This window comes from Lycorma delicatula, chromosome 12 (genome assembly GCF_047948215.1).
Source record: "Lycorma delicatula isolate Av1 chromosome 12, ASM4794821v1, whole genome shotgun sequence".
NCBI lineage: Eukaryota > Metazoa > Arthropoda > Insecta > Hemiptera > Fulgoridae > Lycorma > Lycorma delicatula.
In genome coordinates this window covers 73,343,228-73,365,169 of record NC_134466.1, presented here as the reverse complement: position 1 = coordinate 73,365,169, position 21,942 = coordinate 73,343,228, and the positions used below count along the sequence as shown (strand labels likewise).

The following is a 21,942-nucleotide window of genomic DNA, read 5'->3' as shown; positions in this document are numbered from 1 at the left end:
GAAATTAAAACCACAGTGAAAATAAAAATTTTTTTATTTGTAACAAGTACTTACATAGTTACGCTATTTCTCTACATAGTCGCCACTCTGATTTAGACATTTGTCGTAGCGTGGTACCAACTTTCCAATACCCTCGTCATAGAACGGAGCCGCCTGTGTTTTCAACCATGTTTCTATGCTGGTCTGCAGCTCGATGTCTGTGCGAAAATGTTGTCCTTCTAGCCAGCGTTTCAGTGAGCAGAGATAAAAAAAGGGAATTTCAAATGGGACACTCAATATTTTAAATAACAATTAAAAATAAATAAGCTTTGTATTTCTCAGTTTTATCTCTTTCTCAGGATATTGAGCAACGGTGAATTTAGCCACATCTGTAAGGTCTTTGTCAACTTGTCAGTAACTGAGTAACTGCATATGCTCAGATGTCAGTGGGAGTACAGTATACATACTCACATGTACCCACTAAGGCAGCTGATTCCACAACTCTCCCACTACAGTGGCGCTGCTGCCCTATCACTCACAGGCTCCTTTAAATGAACGAATGGCAAATCAAATTTTCAATTTGTCACCAACCATCACCTGAAGAAGAAGAAGAACCTCCCAGCAGATGCCAACATCCCTACTGGAGCAGCAGGCCTGGCCAGCTCGCCAAGGGAGCCACTGGGCGCGGACGCTACCACGCAGCCTCAGCTTGCTGCACTTCAAGCTCCCTGGCTGGCAGGCCTGGGGAGAACTGCCTCGGTCATACCAGCAGAAGACGACCAATGCCGATCCAACGCTGCGGGGCTCTGGGGGCTACCACTACCACGCTGTAGCTGGGACCCAACTACAGCTGAGAGGAAGTTCAGTCAGATTCCAGTATATATGAGCCGCAACTCTCCGCCTACAGCCAAGCCAACATCACTGGAGTACAGCTTCCGGACCCAACAATCCTTGTCAGGGCTACCTCACAAAATGCACAAACGGCCCTTTTCAGAACCATCACTCAAAAAACTCAAACAGCCCTTTTCAGGACTAACACAAAGTTTTAAAGTATCAAGTGCCATCGAAGCCATTCGACAATAATATATATTTATATTGAGTGTATCATGAAGTTCTCTCAGGTCTTTCATAACCTATTCTTCGCATGAAAATAATGAAAACAGTTCATATAAACCTACGTTCTGAAATGCTTCGTTTGCAAGTTATGGCCAGTGAAAATTGTCACTTTAATTGCAGCAATCTCGGTTAATAAGATCGTACTGAAATTTTTAGGACTTAATTAAGGGGCAGAATTAGTGATTTGTTATGATTTTTTACCAAAGAAATGTCCCAGAAACATAGAATGTCCCAAAGAAATGTGTCCCAGAACTGATTATGCACAATTTTTTGAGAAAACCAATAATTTTTTTCGAGTGAAAACCAATAAATTGGGATAAAGAACCTTGTTTTTATGTTTAAGTTGACAATAACTTTTGTTTAATGTGTGATAAACACATAAAAGATTTAAACAAAACATGTAGATAATTAAATTCTGTGAAATCGATTTCTAAAATTAATCCTTTCAGGAATCATATTCCTTTGCACTGTACAAATTATATTAATCTGATCAACCCAATAATAGTTTTTTAATTATTTATTCTGAACTTGGGTTGATTGGATTAATATTATATATATCAATTAAATATGTGTATGTATATACACAAGGTTTTATAAAACCGGGTTCGAATCCCAGTCAGGCATGGCATTTTCACACACGCTACAAATCATTCATCTCATCCTCTGAAGAATGCCTAACAATGAATCTGGAGGTAAAAAAAAAGAAAAAAAAATTGATAAAAAGATTAAAGGAATTTTTTAATTTCCCAGGCTGTATAAGTCCAATTGTCGTATTTTTTTGTTATATATGTTTACACAGAGGTCTATCAAGATGTTTGCTGTCAGCAAGCTTACATAACTTCATTGATGATCATTTAATACAGCATATGAAATTTTGTGAGAATTTTCTTTCCGGGTGTTGGTTTTGTTCATTGACAGATGTATGATCACATTTAAGTCCAGCAGCCCACTTTTTTACCATCTAAAACAAGAGGAAGAATCCTTTAAAGTGGAATACAACTTTTTTTATATCTGCTGAGGTTAACCCTTTGTAATAAATTGAACTTCAACATCATCATTTTTTTCAAAAATGTCAAAACTTGTTTACTTAGTACCACAAAAGTGCAATTAAATGCTTATATTTGAAACTTCACATTTCATTAATTGTTTATATTTGTGCCACCTCTGTGTCAGCTCAAGAACTTTCTGAACAACACTGGATATACGTTATATCTAGCTAAAAACGTTAAGCTGGAAAAGCTTAAGCTTTGAACCTTCTCCGCTTAGAGAAGGTCGAAAGAGGAAGGGGATAGAGTAATCGCACGGTGTTTCTCCTACCTGTCATAAAAGCATCGTATCATTAACATGACTCAATCAATTTTTTGAAAAAGGAAGAAAAATTAAAACGTTGAAACTGATCTATTTTGAAAACCAGAATCTATAAGAGATCTACATAAAAAAAATCTATATTTTTATTTTTAAATGACATTGACTCCTATAATTATTAGTCATTAATAAATGCCAACAACAGGCAATCAAATAAAACAAATATAAGGAAAATTAAAAATATAATTTTTGTTATCTCGCATCACATATTTAATTTAAAGTATTTTACTGCCCAAGAGATTCTAGTTGTTGAAGAATATTCAGATCGTAAAGGATGCATTTATTTTTACTACAGTTTTTTTTATTTATTAGTACTGTTTTTTTTTTGTTTTTCTTTTAACAGAGTTCAAAATATTATTGTATTCATAATCGGTGGAGTTACTTATGAAGAATCTTTAGCTATATATCAATTAAATCATACTAGTACAATACCTGTTCGTGTTATACTAGGCGGTACGACAATACATAATTCACAAACGTTTTTACAAGAAATATTAAATGCTACACAGCATTTACCTATATCTCATTCGAGAATGAATCGCAATTACCGTAATTAATTAATTAATTATTATAACAATTGTTATGTATATTAATTGGACTGATATTTGTAAATATATTAATTTGTTATTTGTACATAGTTTTAATTTTTATATTTTTAAATTATATGTTATTCTTTTTCGTTTTTGTTTTATAATCGTTTCTTTAAAAAATGTATGTAAATGAACAAAAAACTTTTTTTTAATGTTAAGTTACTGTATAAAATATGTTGAAATAACTAACCAATTATTCAGGTAATATACGAATGTATTAATTCTAGATTTGCATGCAAATTACTATTGTTATTATTATTATTATTAATTGTAAGATTTTCTATATATCAGGTTACAACCTAGTTTTGTTCCATACATTTTGAGTAAACATGACAAAAAATATTTGTCAGAAATTTCTGCTGCCTGGCTTGTAAATCATGACAGGGTTGAAACTATTATTTTTTTTTTTTTGTTTGCTAATATTTATTTATTTATGATTATAATAAAGAATACATCATGGAGAGTATACTATGAACACAAAATTACATTTTTTAAAAGTCTTCTAGTTTCGAAGTTATACATACAAGCTCTTTCTGCAGCATGTTCCATAACTTTTGTTAAGTGTCTGTCGGTGGTTGTAGTTCCCTAATTTCTACATGAATGTTTTCCTGCAGTTGTTTTCTTTTCTTAGATGTCCTCATAAAACAAAGTCAGGGACCGTTAAATCTGGAAACTGTGGCAGCCTGTCTGCTGCAGATTTTCTGGAAATTTTTGTTCACCAAAAATGTTTCTATTAAATTTACACATTGTAGCTTCAGCTAGATTGCAAGTGGATTCATCTCGTGAAAACCCCTTTCCAGGTCTGTTTTTCTCAATGTAAATCTTATGAAATTTTGAAGCAGCTCCTTATTCATTCTCCATTGACTCTCACAGTATCACCGTTGTTGTTGTTTTTGAAGAACGGCCCTGTGATGCTTTTGAAACAGTGCAGTTCATGCTGCTGTGTAACTCCTTGATTTTTGGTGCTCCAAATTGTAATGTTCTATCTATTTAAAAAACTGTAAAGATGGAAATGAGCCTCATCAAATATAATCAGACTGTAAATAAATTTGTTTACTTCCCTTGCTGGTTTTTGAAATCGGACTGCATAATTCAGCCGTCGCGAATTATATGCAGGTTTTAATCCTGTACCCGTCGAATCTTGTACGGGGAAAGGTGTAATCCATGTAAAATGAGCTGCAGCTACATACAAGAGATGTGACGTTGAGTCACATCTCCTGGTTGATGCCTCTAGTTCTTTAACACTTTCTTGCGTACATTCCTTATTCACCTCTGTCCTAGCTGACCGTGATCTTCTGATATGTGGAAGTTCAGCAACTGAACCCTGTTACTGGAAACTATCCTTTAAGCAACAAAACATTAATTCCTAGGGCAAATAAAATTCAAATGTTGACAATATGTTTGTTGTGTTCTAACAATTGAATGTTTTTTCAAGTAAAACTGAAGGATTTTGGTGCATTGTACGGTTGTTAATTTTTCCATTGTGAGTTTTCACACTACTGGCCCCAAATTCTAAAACAAAACAAAAGATTTTAATCAGAAAAGTTGTTACTGATCCAAACCCTGTTGTGTCTTATCGGCCACCCATTAGATCTTGTAAATAAAGAAATGAAACCATGACAAGGAAACTTAGTAATATATCTACCAGTTATGAAGTTGGAATAAAAAACATCTAATTTCGTTCAATTTTTGTTTTTTTATGTTTGCAGTTAAAATTCCTTATTGCACTGTTTTTCAACATTTCTGCAGAACTCTGTCTTTCATGATGTTATTCTATGATTTTTTTCTTCTTTCAATTTTCCAGAATTCAGAATTATAAATCCTTTTCCTTAATAATCTCTTTCTAATATATCATCAGCAAAAATATTTAATTCTTCTAGGACTTCTGTTTTTATAAACCAAATATGACCAAAGTTTGGTGTAACTGTTTTGCTACTGTAAATCTCAAAACCTACTTTATTAATTTATTATTATTCATTCAGAAAATGAGTCTGTAAAAACATAATCTTCGCTTTTTAAAATGCTTTGTGAAATATTTTCTTTTTTTTTGTAAATTTCATTATTAGATTTTATAATGGAATTCCATCTTTGATTTTTGGGGTTGGGATTTTTCTTTCATATTATTTTCTAATTCTTCAGCTTTATAAGTTTGTTGAACATTCAAATGGATACAAACTTTCCAGTTGTATAGTTTGAATTATAATGCCGTAATTCTGTGTTAAACGATAAAATTTTTTTTTTTTTGTTTTAAATACATTGCATTAGCCTCTATTGAATTGTTTTTCCCAGATGTTTAAAATGGTATACTTTTTCCATTTTGTATGTTTAAAAACTTCAGTGAATCTTCTTTGTTAGTAAAAAAATTCAGCTTTTCAAATATTTGAAATTTTTTTTGTTGTGCATTTTTTTAATAGTAATTTGAATTTTGGCCTCTTTTTCATTGTGTTCTAAAATTATAAGATCATCATCCCCAAAGGTCATATAATTAAAAAAATTCTATCTTTTTCTGATTTAAAAATTTATTTTACTTTCATTCAATTTTGTATGTCAGATTTTCATAATTTTGTCTAAAAATTGTGTTAAAGAGAGGTTGAGATATATTAATCCTGGAAAGGTTTTAACCTCTAAAAGTTTTGAGATTTATCCCATAAATTCTTTACCGTTGAAAATGTGTCTGATAAAATGTTTCTTTAAAGAAGTTTAGAAGTTTTTATACTTTTATAATTTTGCCAATTGATAAATTCACATGCTTATTTTTTAAAATCCATGAAAGTTATGATTATTCTTTACTTTATTTATTATTTTTTTTACTAATTCCAAGTAAAACACATTTTAGTTTCATAATTTTTTCAATGCAAAACAACTTTTCTGAATCCATCCAGATTTTCATCTAACTGCAGATCGATAAATTTTTCTTAATCAAAATTAATCTTGATGTTTTATATCTGATAGGTAAAAGTGAAATGCCTCTGTAGTTGTTAACATTTTGTTCTTTACTTTTTTATGCGGTGGATAAAATGAATTAGGGAAGATTTCCATTCGGTTAGCATTTTTCTGTTTTTCAAATATTTATGCTTTTTATTGACCTTTTCAGAACTGGCGTTGCGCTTACACAACTGGAGTAAACTGTCCGCACAGACTTTTTTTTTCCTGTTTAGCCTCTGGTAATTACCTTTCAGATAATACTTCAGAGGATGATATGTATGAGTCTAAATGATGTGTAGTTTTGTACAGTCTCAGTTCAACCGTTTCTGAGAGTGTGGTTAATTGTAACCCAACCACCAAAGAACACCGGTATCCACGATCTAGTATTCAAATCCGAGGAATGGTCGAACTGAGACTGTACAAGACTACACTTCATTTACATTCATACATATCATCCTCGTAATACCTTACATTGGTTCCGGAGGCTAAACAGAAAGAAGAGTGGTTGTTTGCAATGTGTGTGGTCAAGCATTGTCATCTTTGAGCATTATTAGCTCTTGTTGAACTCAACACAAACATCTTCCAAGGTGTTTTATCAATTCAGAATTTAAAGTTGATCCAGCTTTCAGGTAGTCAGTCATGTACATATGTCTGTAATCCCAACACACTATCAAAAGAATTTTTTTGTAGAGGGTTGTGTTTGGAATTTTTTGTGGCTGACAGAGAATAAAAAGATATGGGTTAACGAGTATTGAGATGTTAGTAATAAGAGAATGAAACTATAAGATGGCAACACCTGTCCCTTTATACATTTTGTTCTCTTATGTTACAGTGTACATTACACTTCAGTTGTCCTTTGTATTAATCAGGTAATTCTAATTATAAATATACCTATTGTATTATATTTTTGTTAACATTGATATTTTATATATGGTATTTGTGTAATTGTAATTTTATATATGTTACGTATATACAGGGTCATTCACGGGAACCGGATGTTTTTAAAATAATCATAAAAAATTGAATATTTACTTTAAAAAAGTTTTATTGGTACTGAAACACTTGTTAAATCAAAGCATTTGTTACTTACTCATGAACGAAAAATTATATCCGGCAAGTGATGTCCATTTTGGGCAATATATTGTTGTAGCCTTTCACCGTAACCGGCCTCAATTCTTTGCAGCATGTCTACATCAATCTGGGTGACGCGATGACGAATTGCGATCTTTAGGTCCTCCAATTTACGCGGTTTATTGCCGTACACACGCGATTTCAGAAACACCCATAGAAAAAATCACAACTACTCAAGTCGGGGGACCGAGGGGGCCAAGGAATGTCACCGAATCTGGAAACGAGTTATGGAGAACAGCCATCGTTGCCCTCGCTGTGTGCGCTGTAGCTCCATCCTGCTGGAATAACACATTTTGAAAATCGATTCCCCGGTTACGTAACTCAGGGATGAAAAACGTATTCAACATCGCAATGTAACGATCAGCTGTTACAGTTGCGGCAGCGTCATTTTCTTAAAAAAAATACGGTCCAATAACACCGACCTTTCCTATTGCACACCAGACAGTCACCTTTGGGCTATGAAGTGGTCTCTCGTGAAGTTGATGTGGGTTTCTTTCTGCCCAATACCGGCAATTCTGTTTGTTGACGAAGCCATTCAGATGAAAATAGGCTTCGGCACTCATTAACAATAACAAATTTTCATTTTCTTCAAAAACGGTAAGCATTTGTCGACAAAATTGTTAGCGCTGCGTGAAATCTTGCTCGTTTAACTGCTGCACGACGGCTATCTTGTAAGGATGGAAATGCAGGTCTGTATGCAGAATTCGTCTAAGCGTACTTCTCATTTGAAGCGCTGCTGAATGCCTCTGAATAGAGCAGCATGGGCTTCTGACAATGGCTTCCCTTACTCGTTCGATGTTCTCCGGAGTGCTAGCAGTTCGTCGGGGACCTGGTGGTGGTTTTTTCTTCAATATTGTACTGCTTGTTCGAAGGTTGTTTACCCGTCGCAATATTGTGTTACGAGAAGGGACACTTGCATTACGATGGATATTAAACTGACGGCGGAAATCTCGTTGAACAGCAGTTACGGATTCATCATTTCACACAAAACTGTCATACGCGTACAGGCATTGGTCTAGCATCCACGGCGGCTCCATCTCAATGACTAAAATGTAAATGCTATGAACAAAGGAAACGTCAGACACCAGCCAGGTGCCCCTCCCACCACGAACGCCCGAGTACAACCCACTTCAAAAACATCCAGTTTCCGTGAATGACCCTATATATTAAAAAATGTTTATCTTTAATATTTAAAATAATAATTATATGTAATAAAAAATTATTCAAATCTAATTGTATGTATGCATGTACAGGAAATGGCAGAAAAATATGACAGTTTTGAAATGAGTAAAGGAAATCAGAAATATATAAAAGTAAATATATTTATTAACAAATTTCGATGTATTTATTTCCTTTTTTATTTGTTCCATCTACATTCTAAAATATATTTTTTTTTTTTACGGAGGTTGAAAAAAGTACAGTAATATTTTCAGTCATGTCGTGGGATTGGAGGCTGAAATTGAATTTTCTTTATGGTTTGAGCTATGAAAATATCATTCATTTAAAATGGAATTTCCTTTTATATATATATATATACATATATACATACACACACACACACACACACACACATATAAGCCCATATATAAAATTTGTGGCTTGAAAATCTTCAAATCTATCAATTTTATTGAAATTTGGATATGCAGTGGTAGTGTAACTGAAGTTGTACATGTGAAAATTTGATGAACATTGGTCGAGTCATTCTTAGTAACGCTCAATTGTTATAAAAAATTTTTTAAATGTTGTAGCTCGAAAATCTCCAAAACTACTTGACAATTTCATTGAAATTTAGATATTCTGTAGTAGTTTATCTGAAGTTCTACGTGAAAAAATTTTGTGAAGATCGGTTGAGTTGTTCAGTTATGCTCAATTTAAGGTTGACAATATAGATAACAACCTAACCCCAATCTGAGGTTTTGTTGACTTTGTATCGGTATATTTTTCATATGTGCCTATATAGTGAGTTTGAAATTTTTGCTTGAATATAGTGTGTACATTATATTTAACTATTTCATCAAATTGCAGTTGTAATAATTTAATTTTCTTATTAATAAAAAAAATATTTTAATATCAAATAAAAAAGAGATTATATCTCTTTTAGTTTTCTCATTTAATTTATGTTTTGCATATTTCTTGTGCTGAAGATTATAAAAAATAAAATTATGAAAAGTTGGTCTTCTTGCATAGAACTGTGCAAGAATTTTATTTTTAAATTACATTCAATAAATGACCACCAATCGGTATATATTTTTGTAAATGTTACTTCAAGTTTAAAATTGTAATTGTCACCTTAAAAGGTTAAAGTTTTAAATCATTTAAAGTTAAAAGAGTCACAAAATAGTTTAAATTAAAATTTGTTAAAAGTTCCATCTGATTGTCACTAGTAAAGAAAATTTTAGACGCTCGGTTACGGGTACCTTTTTATTATACAGGTGTTCAAAAAGTGATGCAACCTTACGGGAAAATGAGTAAGTTACAGTTGGTGTTGAAAGTAGCCTCCATTATGCGGGGTTCATGTAACCGACTATGACGTTGCATATTCTTAAACACATTTAATGTTTGTTGGGGAATTGCAGCAAGACATCGTTCAATTTTGCTCTGCAATTCAGGAACGATGAGAGAATGAGTTTTGTAAGCAGCATCCTTAAGGTATCCTCACAAGAAAAAGTCAGGAGAGGATAAATCAAGAGACCGAGGGGGTCACAATCCCTTCGAAATCACTTATCCATAAACACCGATCCAAAAAAGTCATAGTATTATCCTGCTGGAACCATATGTACTCTAGCCGGTCCTACAGATATAATGTTACAAATTGTTGCACTATCTTTATGTAGCGCTCACTGTTCACTGTGTCTTGAAAGAGTGCCATGAAGATTCACCTATGTGACATCGCACACCAAACACCCACTTTTTGCCCGTGCAGAGGAGATTCGTGCAGCTGACGTGGATTTTTCATACACAAAATGCGTGAATTCTGTGCATTTACTTACCTATCAAGATGGAACCGTGCCACGTCAGACCAAAACCGATCATCAAGTTCTTCCTGATCTGGTGTTATAGATGACATGAACCGCTGACAGAAAACTACATGTTTTCCAGTTTCTGCAGGTAACAATTCGTGAACAATGCAAATTCTGTACGGTTGCATCTTTAAGCTCTTGTGCAATGCCGTGTGGGCACTACCGACAGAAAGACCAGTCTGATTAGATAGGCGTTGCAAAACTTCTTGATACTAACAGAAAATACAGTTTGCAACTGAACTGAACTTTTCTGGTATTAGCACTTTCAGCTGCATCTGCCATATTCCCTGTCTCTTGGAACTCTACAGTCACTTGATGGAGGATTTATTTGGAGCATCCTCACCGTACTTTTCTGTGAAGGCAGTCTGGGTGTAACCGGTGCATTTAGTGTATTGAGAGACAATGAATATTCTCTACTGCATTGTGTAACCCGTTTTTCCTCGATTAAACCTGGAACAAAAGAAGGAAACATTCTTCCATAAGGTTGCGTCGCTTTTTGAACACTAGAATTTTAATTTTATTTACCCTCTGAGAAAATATTCACAAACCTGTGGACCAAGTAACCGAATAGTGAGTTAGTAATTTCTTGAAATAACGCATTCCAGAGACATTTTCCTCGCTGTGTTTTTCAGTGCTCTTGTTTGTGCATCGTGTTCATCTTCTGATGACCACGTGATCGGTCATGAATTTCTGTCCCTAGAGCGGAAACTTGACTTCAGCAAACAGCTAGAAGTCGGAAGGGGCCAAATCTGGACTGTACAGTGGGTGGGATACAGTTGCGATGCCGCGAGCGTTGACGAAAACAACTACAGTGTGAGCCGTGCATTGTCATTATGGAATAAAATTTCGTTAGTGTTCTTTTGCGACCGTTTTTTCTCAAAATGACGCGACATCAGGATCAAAACCAATTTGTAATATGTCGTGTCCGTCTGGCTTTGAAGGACAGCTGTTGGTACAAAAAACCCCAAAATCGAAGAAGATTATCATCATAACCTTACCGGCGCTGCGACTCATCTTTGCTTTATTGAGAGGTGGCGACTGCGCCCTTTTCTATTGGAAAGTTTGTCGTTTCAGTTCCGGATTGTAGTGATACATTCAAGATTCATCTACGGTTACGATTTTCGTTTGCTTCCCCACCAAACCGTCTGTTATTACTTCAGAGGAGGAATGAGAACGATATATACGAGTGCAAGTGAAGTATAGTCTTGTACAGTCTCAGGTCGACCGTTTCTGAGATCTGCGGTTAATTGAAACCCGACCACCAAAGAACACCCGTATCTACGATTTGTTATTCAAATTCGTTTAAAAATAACTGCCTTTATTAGGATTTGAATGCTGGAACTCTCGACTTCCAAATCGGCTAATTTGCGAAGAAGCGTTCACCGCTAGACCAACCCGGTGAGTTGTAGAAGGTCACCTGGTTCATAACATCTTCACCACAGTTAATAATTCATACGCGTCTTTTCGGTTTTCCCGAGTTTCAGTAAAATTTTACGTTACAATGTAGCTCCAACTGTTTATCCATGCCGGATATGGTAGGCGAATCATCACATACGTCCACACACGGCTCTGATCGACTTGAAACTGATCGTTATACACGGCTAAAAGAATGGGATACACGATGGTACGGAGTATTACCACCACCCTTCGTAGCACATTTTCCCTTAGGGTCACTATTATCATTATTTTTTGAACAGCCCTTGTATTTATAAATTACTTCGTGTGGTGTACGAGTACTAGATATGTATTTATGAAATACAAGGTTTTTCTTTATATTTCAAATGAAGTTTATTAAACCGAGTCGGTTGGAAGAGGCTATACAAAAGCAATATTAGTAGGTTGTGTAAATACTCGTACGCTGATGGAAATATCTGCCGAGGCATTTAAATCGGTGGCATCTTGACAGGCCAAACTGATGACTGTGTTATGCTATCGAGTTTAGAGGATCTAAAAGACGACCTTCAGTTAAATCCATCAAGGCTAGGAATGGACGGGGTAGTGTGACGGCCAGGATTGTCACAAGGCTCTTCCCCTACCGAGTTTTGGATGCCGACTTTTTTTTTGTGATGAATGTTCAATAGTATATAATGCCTTATTGGTACGTACGGTTAGTGCTATTTTATACGTATTCTAGCAGATCTGATAAGCTGCTCTATCTTTCTTGCTCTTTTAAGAGTTATAGTAGGTTTTCCTGTTGATGTTAACCGTCCTTCAGTATATGTATTTAAATTTATCTACCCTTCTAATTTTTCCGTAATTTGTTTTCATCTCTCGGGCATTATATTTTCTATCTTTAACTTTAGTCTTTCCAAAAGAGATTTATAATCCGACTTTACCGGCTATTTCCTGTAATATTAATATCTATATTTTTTTTGTCTCTGACTTCTAATAGAATTGCCATGTTATCTGCATAAACCGGATGATTTACTTCTAACAGAAATTTTTTTGTTGTTATAATAAAAACACGCCCTGTTTAGTACAAGCAGTTGCATAATTGAAAAGGGCAATGGATCGCACTCTTATATTTCCAGAGATAGTAAATTCCCAGATCGCTTTTTAAATTTTAATGGAGTTTTGTTTTTGAAGTTGATTTTTTTTTCATTCGGTTTGGTCAAAAACTTCTACTTATTATTAAAAAGCCATTCGCAAAAAATTCAAAGGAAAGAAACTTGCCGAAAATATATATCAGGAAAAACTTACGATCAGGAAACTTATGTAAAGAGACTGCTATCCAGAATGTAGGAATCCAGAAATATGTATTATTTTTACCCGAAGTTACCCGTTAATTTTCTTGAAATTTTGCATGAAAATATCATTGCGCTTTAATAACAGCATAATTAACAGTGAAGTCTACAAAAAATGAAAAGTACTTAAATATATTTATATAATAATGTAATTTTCAGTTTAAAAAATCTTTCACGTAAGTCGTGTGAAACCGGTTTACCTTATTCTTGCAACAAAAGAATTTATAAAAGTCGATTCATTTTGTTAAAAATAAGGGTTGAAAAAAGTATTTGAGTTTTCAGGGGCCCGCTTGGCTTTTCCTTGCAGCGATCGATCTTTTTTTTGTTAATGGAATTGAATTTTCCTTAATTTTGGCCAGAAGCTCTTAATAAACCGTCGGGTTTATGAAAGAATCAACGGTCGTGATGTGCTGCTGATATTAGCATATGGAGTCTCTTTGTACCGTTGATTGTTTTACCGTTATGCGCTTTGCATACGTATAATGTTCTCTTTGTCTAGAAGTTATACATTTCCTAAACTAAAATGTTAGAAAGACAAGTGTTTATTCGATTTAACTACCGTGATTCAGAGTAAATGATTAATCGTTCCTCGATAATATCGGTTTTGACTGTCTGTTATCTAGACAAGAAATTTGTTAGGAATCGTGTAAAGGAAGTTCTATTTTTTTAAATTTCACCAAATATCTACCGTCTGAATGTTATTTTTTCTTCTTTGTAAATATGCTTTTATCAATTTCCACTACAAAACTGCTGCCGCCAAATTTTTTGCTATAGTTATTAATATAATAGAGAATACAGGTTTTTTTTTAAAAAAAAGAAGTTTAGCATTATTTAAAAAATAATTTGTCATCTAATAAAACCGACAGAAAGTAACTTGTTATTCAACCGATTTAATTTACGTCATCATTTCGGCCAAAAGAAGTATCTTATCAGGCGATAAAATATTTGGCTTGGCCGGCCTCTCTGGCGGAAACGGTAGCATCTTGGCTTTCATCCGAGGCCCGGGTTCGAATCCCGGTCATTTTCACACGTTACAAAAATTGTCATTCATCCCATCCTCTGAAGCAATACCTAACGGTGGTCCCAGAGGTAAAAAAAACAAAGAAAAAAAAGATAGTAAAGATATAAGTTTGAAACTAGTAAAATGTAAAATAAAACCACGTGACAATCTACTAATATATACAAAAAAATATTAAGTAAGACCTTTTATTAAGGTCTTACAAAACATATATATTCAATATTTTATATTTTTTCTGGTTTGAGTTTCGCATACCAGATTAATTATCGACGTTTCCAACCGGTCAAATCACAACTAAGTGTAGGTGTAATTTATAGGTAATAAATTAACCCTACAATCGGTAACTTCATTAAATTATTTTCTTATAAGAAAATAAAAACTTGAAAGACAGAGGAGCTTAAAACTATGAATGAAACTAACAGCAAGGGAAAACTTTTCCTGGTGTAACCCATGATGAAAGTAACAAGGTGTAGCATTGCGCACAGTATTCGGCGCGCATGCGTATACGCTCGTCCGAAAAATCTCATTTTCTACCGGGGTATTTGAACTTATAAGTAAGGGATTTTGGGACAAAAGTTTTTAGTCGTACAAAAATTTTACAAACTTTTAAATACATGATAATGATTAAACGAGCTAACAATCGAATATTTATGAACGATTATTCACTTTCAATATGAATTAGTATTATTTGGCACTGATAAAGTCGTAATATTTATTAAAAATAATAAACAATTTTTTTTAATAATCCTTAATAAAAATAAATATTTTATACAAGTCTATTGATTCTTATGAGTATTGAAATCGATTGTTAATTAAGATAAAATTCAAAATAACGAATGAAAACCTAAACAAACATACAGGGGACACATCTTATGAAGTGCAACTGACACAAAGTCTTCGTGTAGCGTTTGTGGCTCTACGGTAACGACTCCTTTTGCTATTTGTGGGGTTCGGTATCGAATCACCGATAATTTTTTTTTTTATGCTCATAATTTTTTTTTTTTACTAAAATTATTTTCCATTTATTATGTGAAACTATTTAATGCTGTTAAAATGGAAAATCAACTAAACGGGAGATAACTTATTTCAAAATGTTATAACTAAAGATCTGATATTATTTATTTTGGTCGATCTTCGGAATCGATGATTTTTTAGTTTAATTAAAAATATTATCGCAAAACAATTTTTGAAAGAAATTGCTTTTAATAATCTAATTTACACGGGAAAATGAGATATTACTTATTTTTTTACGGATCCAAAATGAATATTACTTTATAATACCGAAATAAAAATAAAATAAAAAGTTGTTGTTTAGTGAAAAATAATTTTATATTCGATAAACTTATTTTTCTAACGAGTCAAATGAAATGCAAGGGATTTTCTAGGTAAACCATTTTAAACCGCGTGCAATAAAGAGAACAATTGCAAAAGGGTCGGTTTTAGTTTTTATGTTAATGAAAACTATTTTATTTTCTATTTCATATAAAATGTTTCCATTATATTTTCATTTTGAATTAAAATAATCAAAGTTAATTATTTTCTGAACCGTTCTGTACCTAATAGTACATTAATAATTAATTCAAGGTAAATTGTTTATTAAGGAAAATTATTAGAAATTATTATATCGTTAAGAAATTACTCATTCAGATCATAATTCTCGACTCCATATACAGTCGATTAAATTTTATATAAAATAAACAAAAAAACCTACACTCCATATTTATTTGGAAGTGCGTGTACACGCACACGTGAGTACGGCACTTCCTATTTATAAATATTAGAGTAAAAATCCACATTTTGAGCTAATTTTCATATACGTCAATAAATTTTATTCTTTTATGTTTCAAAAGTTTGTTTATTTTTCATAATTCTTCCTTTAATCGCATTGATGTCTTGCTTCTGTTTGTGCGCCAACCGCATAAACGAATTTAAACATCACGGCAGGAAAAGGATTTTGGGACGAGCCACTGCGCAACGCCGGGTGTGCGACACCTTGTTACTTTCATCGTGGTATTGCGTACATTTTAATTCGACTCCCGGTGCTTGTAGAAGTCGGTTTTTATTAATGCGTTAATGCTTTGATTTGAATGAATATATATTATGGATTCATTATATTGTAAGTATACGTTTATTTTATATTTGTTAAATAAAATTAATTTATTTATCGATAATAGGTTTAAGCACAAATTTCTGTTTAATTCGTCGTATGAATTTTCTTATATTCTACATGAAACTGTAAAGAAAAGAGGCAATTTAGTAGACGATTAGACATATCTAATTACACGAAAAACTTAAAATAGTTATGTATCTTTCTCTTTATTTATTTAATTTCTTAACGTTTGAAATTTATATTTTAAAAATCATCTTTAAGCAGAATATTTATTTCGATAAAATGTTAAAAACGACCGTTGAGAAATGACAAATATAACCTTCATGTTTTTCAGAAACTGTTAAATAACATTTATACGTGTAGATTTAAAATCCATTATTAGCAAAGATTTTTATTACGTTATAACGAAACGATAAAACGGCAATTATTTTTGTAATATAAATTCTCATACTAACAAGACGCCTTCACCGATTATTGTTTTATTTGTTAGGCGCCTAAACAGTGGCGGCTCGCGTATAGGCGCTGTGAACCGCCGCACTTTCTATTTATATTTGATATTGTCGTTAAGATTTAATGCAACGAGTTCTTTTTTCTTTAATTCTTTGTTTATACTTGTACAATATATAATCCTTAAGTTTAATGTCAGCAGTCATCCCCCGGTTTTTGAAAAAAATTACAAATTGTCAAAACCATTACAAAAATAAAAAAAAGGGTTACTTGTTAAAAGGAAGAGTAGCGAAGAGGTTTCCTCGATACCTTCTTCACAGAATTGTACGTACAATTATATCATCGTACCTAGCTAATTTAAATCGAATGTGACACTTTCACTATAAACTAATTTATATTTTTCACGTGCAATACTAAATTACGAAATGTTTTATTAGGGTATTATGTAAATTTTGAGAGCCATAATTCGGGTGAAAGGCGTTTTCGTCGATAATTGCAATCGTAACGAATAAATTACGTCCCAAATAAGGTATATTCTAAATTCAATCAAATCCGGAGGCGAATCCATAATTCTATATAATGTATCGATGAGAAATTATAACCCAAAATAATTTTTTATAACCGGCGATAATCGTGTCGGTCTTCAATGAGGTCTCTTTTAATTATTGAGTTACCGCACGATAATAATAATAATAATATAGTTACCGTCATAAATTTACGCTTGAAACTAATCCCGTAAAAGCATTGTAAGAAGAATCATTTGTCGTTCCACAACGGTTTCTGAGTTTTAGTAGACGTTTATACAACCCACCGGGTTGGTCTAGCGGTGAACGGGTCTTCCCAAATCAGCTGATTTGGAAGTCGTGAGTTCCAACGTTCAAGTCGTAGTAAAGTCAGTTATTTTTACACGGATTTGAGTACTAGATGGTGGATACCGGTCTTCTTTGGCGGTCGGGTTTCAATTAACCACACGTATCAGGAACGGTCGATCTGAGACCGCACAAGATTACACTTCATTTTCACTCGTACATATCTTTTAAGAGCGGTCGAAGATAACGTAGTAAAATTTTGTACTTTATTTTAAAATAACATTTTTTTAAAAGAAATAACGATACTCTTCGTTGCCAAATTTCAAAATGGCGGTCGTTTCAATTTTCAATCTTAAATGTCTTAGGAATTACTAAATTTATCAAATTGTGTTGTATCATAAAAATTATGTAGAATTGTTTTATGAACAAAACGACACCTTTGTCGTAAAATCCGACGACAAACAACAGAGTTATGGCAAAAAAGTAGGCCTAAAACGATAAGGCGGTTGGTTATCTTGCTTTTTTTTTATCGTGACTCACTTGACAACTAAATCAAATTTTTTAATTAAAATTGCTAAAATTAGCAATTTTGATCGTAAACCACGATAATAAACCGGTAATAAAAAAAAACCCAATAGGCTATTTTTTCCTATTAAAAAATGTTACTTTAAAATAAATTACAAAATTTTATTGCGTTATCTCTAACCGTTCTTGGAAAATAATGATTTTCTTCAAAAACACACAGAAAAATATGCGTTTTCTAACAAATGTTCACCGGACATTTTTTCTTCAGTATGTTAAGTAGAATTAGAATCGCTTACTAGAGTTTGATCGTATCTTTAAAGGACACTGTGTATACATATTATATGTACAAATAAAAATGTAAATGTTCGTTCGTTCAAAATCTTAAATCTCCGAAAGTTCTTCACCGATCGCTTTGAAATTTTGACGCAACGTTGCGTTCGAATACGCGCGGTTTTTTTATATTGCTAAGATGTCGCGCCTGTGACAGGTAAAAACATGATTTTTTTTTAAAAACAGCGCTATCTGTTGGACGAAAAAGCAACACACGCTATACTAAATATTTTACGATTCAGTTTCAATTTTTCCGAATGTGTGTCCGCTATAGACTAAAAAGCTACCGGACCGTTTTACGCGCGAGGAAAAAGGGAGAAAGGGAAAAACCGGAAAAGGGAAAGAGAGAAAAATCGAAAAAGGGGAAGGGGAAAAGAATTGGGGAAGTAAAAGAAAGATGAGAAACGGGGAAATGTGGAAATAGAAAGGAAAAATGGGGGAACAGGAAAGCGAATATGACAGAACTGAAAATGGGAAAAAGGAAAGGAGGTATGAAAAAAGGGAAGGAGAAGGGTAAAGGGAAAAGGGAAAAGTTAAATTTTGTGAAGTTCCGTAATATTCATTTCGTTGATGTTTTATCAAACTTTCAGTTATGTTCATTTAATCTAATATATATATATATGCTAGGTAATAATAATAAATGAATGTACGTTCCGATTTATAAAATTATTTTATATATATATTGTGTGTGCGCGCGCGGGTTTTAAATAAAGACAGGAATGTTCCTCAACCTTTAGCATCTTCATAGGAATAACTTTTTTTTTAAATAATTAATATTTTTTTTTAAATAACCCGATTGCCTATTAATTAAATCCGCTATTTATGGTATACAACATCAAGATTTTGTTGATAAAATATTTTTTATCATAATTTTCAGCTAAATCACTTCTTTTTTTCTTTTTTTTTTTGAGAATAATTACGTTTTTATTGTTTTAAATAATCGTTATTATTTTACATTTTTAAATTGCAAAACAATATTGGAAGCCAAAAATAAAATTATAAAAAATTTTACTTAAAATCTAAAATTAAATTGCCGATTTCGATTACTAGAGATATCATCATCGGTTGACGCTAAGGAAAAATATATAAATAAGTGAAATAAATGTAATACTTTATTAATTGTCGACCTCTGTGGCTGAGTAGGCAGAATCTTGCGGAGGTTCCGGGTTCGAATCCCGGACAGGATGTCATCTTTTCATACGCCACCGATTTCCACTCGGTTAGTAACAAAAATTTCAACATTCTGCGGCTAATCGTTATTGAGTTACGCGAGATACATACGTACAAACATCACGCCGAAACTGGCCGAAATGGATTCAGGGGTGGTAAAAATGGATATTTCCGTTGAAATTTGAAAACAGAAATTTTTCGCGATCACAATACTTCCTTAATCTTGTACAAGGAAGTAAAAAATTAGTAATGAAGTTTCTCGGTCACCTCTTCCTGGATTTTATCGATAACGCTATAAATTCTAATAATTGAAAAATGGTTCATCGTATGCAAAAATAAATCTGTAGTGAATTCCTAGGATTTTGAAAAATGTATAAGTGCTAGAAAAATATATAAATAAATAATCTAAAACTTAAACTAAGTTTAATGTAATTGTCTATATCGATAGGAATTGTCCAAGTCATTATCGACTTCATATAGTCGTGTGATTTTCTGTGTTTAATGTAATTGTCTCTACTCTGGCGGCGACCAGCGACAACTCATCCCAAGGTAAGTAAAGTAGCACTCTGTAGACTTTTATACACTGAACTGAAAAGTTACATCAGAGTACACGATGCACATAATCGGCGTAGATTCGACTTTCAATTCGGTACTAAAATTCTCATATTCCTTTGGTCGACGAGGTCACAATTAAGTAGTAAAACTTCTAGTGTTATCAGAATTTACGGTTTTAGAAGACGTGAAGTTGTTCTCAGAACTTGAAGAGCAACGTGTGCGCACGGCTCAAAATATATTTCGATCTTCTAGAAACACGTTTGATCTTAATTCAACTTTTAAAAATCACCCTGAAATTAACTACTTGAACTTGAAAGATATTTAAAAAACGATTAAAATATGTAACCGGTGCGATGCCAAAAAACTGAATGTCGAAATTCCTGGATTTAGACAGGAGTGTTAAAAATATATAATCGCATCAGATTTTGCCGGTCGGGTGAAGGAAAATTCTTGAACCGCTTCAATATCCTTCTGGTTTCATTAGATATCTAATTTTGGGAAGATAAAATTATACTGACTGATAATCATATGAGTATGCAAATAAGGAAACAGTTCGCTAAAACTTGTCTAGAGTGTTCTAACTTACGGGTGTGAAACACGGATGCTTGGGAAAGCAGAAAGAAGAAGATTGGAAGTAATGGAAATGTGGATTTCGAGGAGAATAACAAGAACAAGCTGGGTGGATAGGGAAAAAAATGATCAAGTATTAGCAGAAGTGAATGAGAGAAGGTCCTTGCTAAATGTTATATGAAGAAGAAGAGCAAAATTTACAGGACATGTAATACGACATGACCAGTTTTTAACGAATATACTTGAGGGCAAGGTTTTGGATAAAAAACCTAGAAGTAGACCCAGAGCAACCATCATCGATAATGTTAAAGAAGAGATGGGCCTTGGTTCATATAGTGGTTGGAGAGAGAGGCAGAGATGAGAGTGATGTGGCTAAATCGACAAGTTGTAGCCTTTAGTGAATGATGATGATGACATTACATTCTGACAAAAAGTACAATTTAAAAAAAATTGGACTTTGTCAGTTTTATCACTAAGCAAAAAATATGTTTAATTGAATATGGCATAGCAATTTGCATTCAATCAAGGTTTGGATTCCATGCCGGCCTCTGTGGTGTGAGTGGTAGCGTCTCGGCCTTTCATTTGGAGGTCCCGGGTTTGAATCCTGGTCAAACATGACATTTTCACAGGCTACAAATCATTCATCTCATCCTCTGAAGCAGTACCTAACAGTGGTCCTGGAGGTTAAACAAAAAATAAAAAAAAGCTCTGGATTCTGTACAGTATAGATGTACCTGCTTGAGGTTTGGTTTATCTTGACATTGATTGAATCTGCAAGTTAAAAGTTTTAGGAGCAAATTTAGTGTTATTTCTAATTACATTATGTTATTTTTATTTTTTCTAATTAATTATGTGATTTGTTTTCAATGCTTAATGTTAATTGCTTCAGTGTATTTTATTCTGTTTGATTTTCTTTTTTTTTTGCAGCTAAGAAAAATATAGTTTTTTTTTGAGTGTGTTTAAAAATTGAGTTCTTGAACTAGAAAGTTTGTTACCTAAGGGAGATTCATTCTGATCTCAGTCCCCTGATGTTAGGGAAGAAAGGAGGCTTTGGTTGTACGACTACAAGCTGCCAGTAGCTCTATTGTATCGAGACTGAGGAAGAAGTTCAATTCTTCCTAGAGGGTTGTGGAAATGTCTCTTATAATTAGATCATTCATAGCTCACTTGACGATGATAATTGTGGCCAGATTGCAGGGATTTCCTTGGCTTTATTTCATCAAGGTAAGGAAACAAAGGTAGTAGAGGGATACTAATCCCCTAAAAGTTTTTTTGTTTGGCAAAAGCGTTGCAAAAGTTTGACCTGCGATATGCAGAGTCATTTGGAGTCAGACTACCATGTGATTTTGATGGTAAGGCTGGTGGTTCTCTGCCTAAATCCAGAGGATCTGTCTAAGGATCTTTTTCTAGAGGATCTTTTTAACATCACCGGCATACCATTGATCTACCAATGCGGATCCCTGGTGTTGCATTAAAAATTGAAATTTGAATTATAAAAAATTTTTGTATGTTAATATCCTTCACTGGTTCAGTACTTT

The 21,942-nt window shown here is 33.3% G+C and overlaps 1 protein-coding gene across 4 annotated transcripts in view; it reads left to right on the top strand.

Moving 5' to 3' along the window:
• Window positions 1-21,592, top strand: part of LOC142333496 (vacuolar protein sorting-associated protein 45-like) — a 43,760-nt gene extending 22,168 nt beyond the window's left edge. Inside the window, exon 5 of one of the 4 annotated variants that reach the window (XM_075380748.1) lies at window positions 21,332-21,592. In XM_075380748.1, the coding sequence (XP_075236863.1) occupies window positions 21,332-21,346 (15 nt within the window). In that variant the 3' untranslated portion in view covers window positions 21,347-21,592. Of the gene's footprint in view, window positions 1-338; window positions 1,353-2,803; window positions 8,441-21,331 lie in introns of those variants that run through there. The other 3 variants (XM_075380746.1, XM_075380745.1, XM_075380747.1) reach the window with 3 other exon arrangements.
• The last annotated feature ends 350 nt before the right edge of the window (window positions 21,593-21,942 follow it).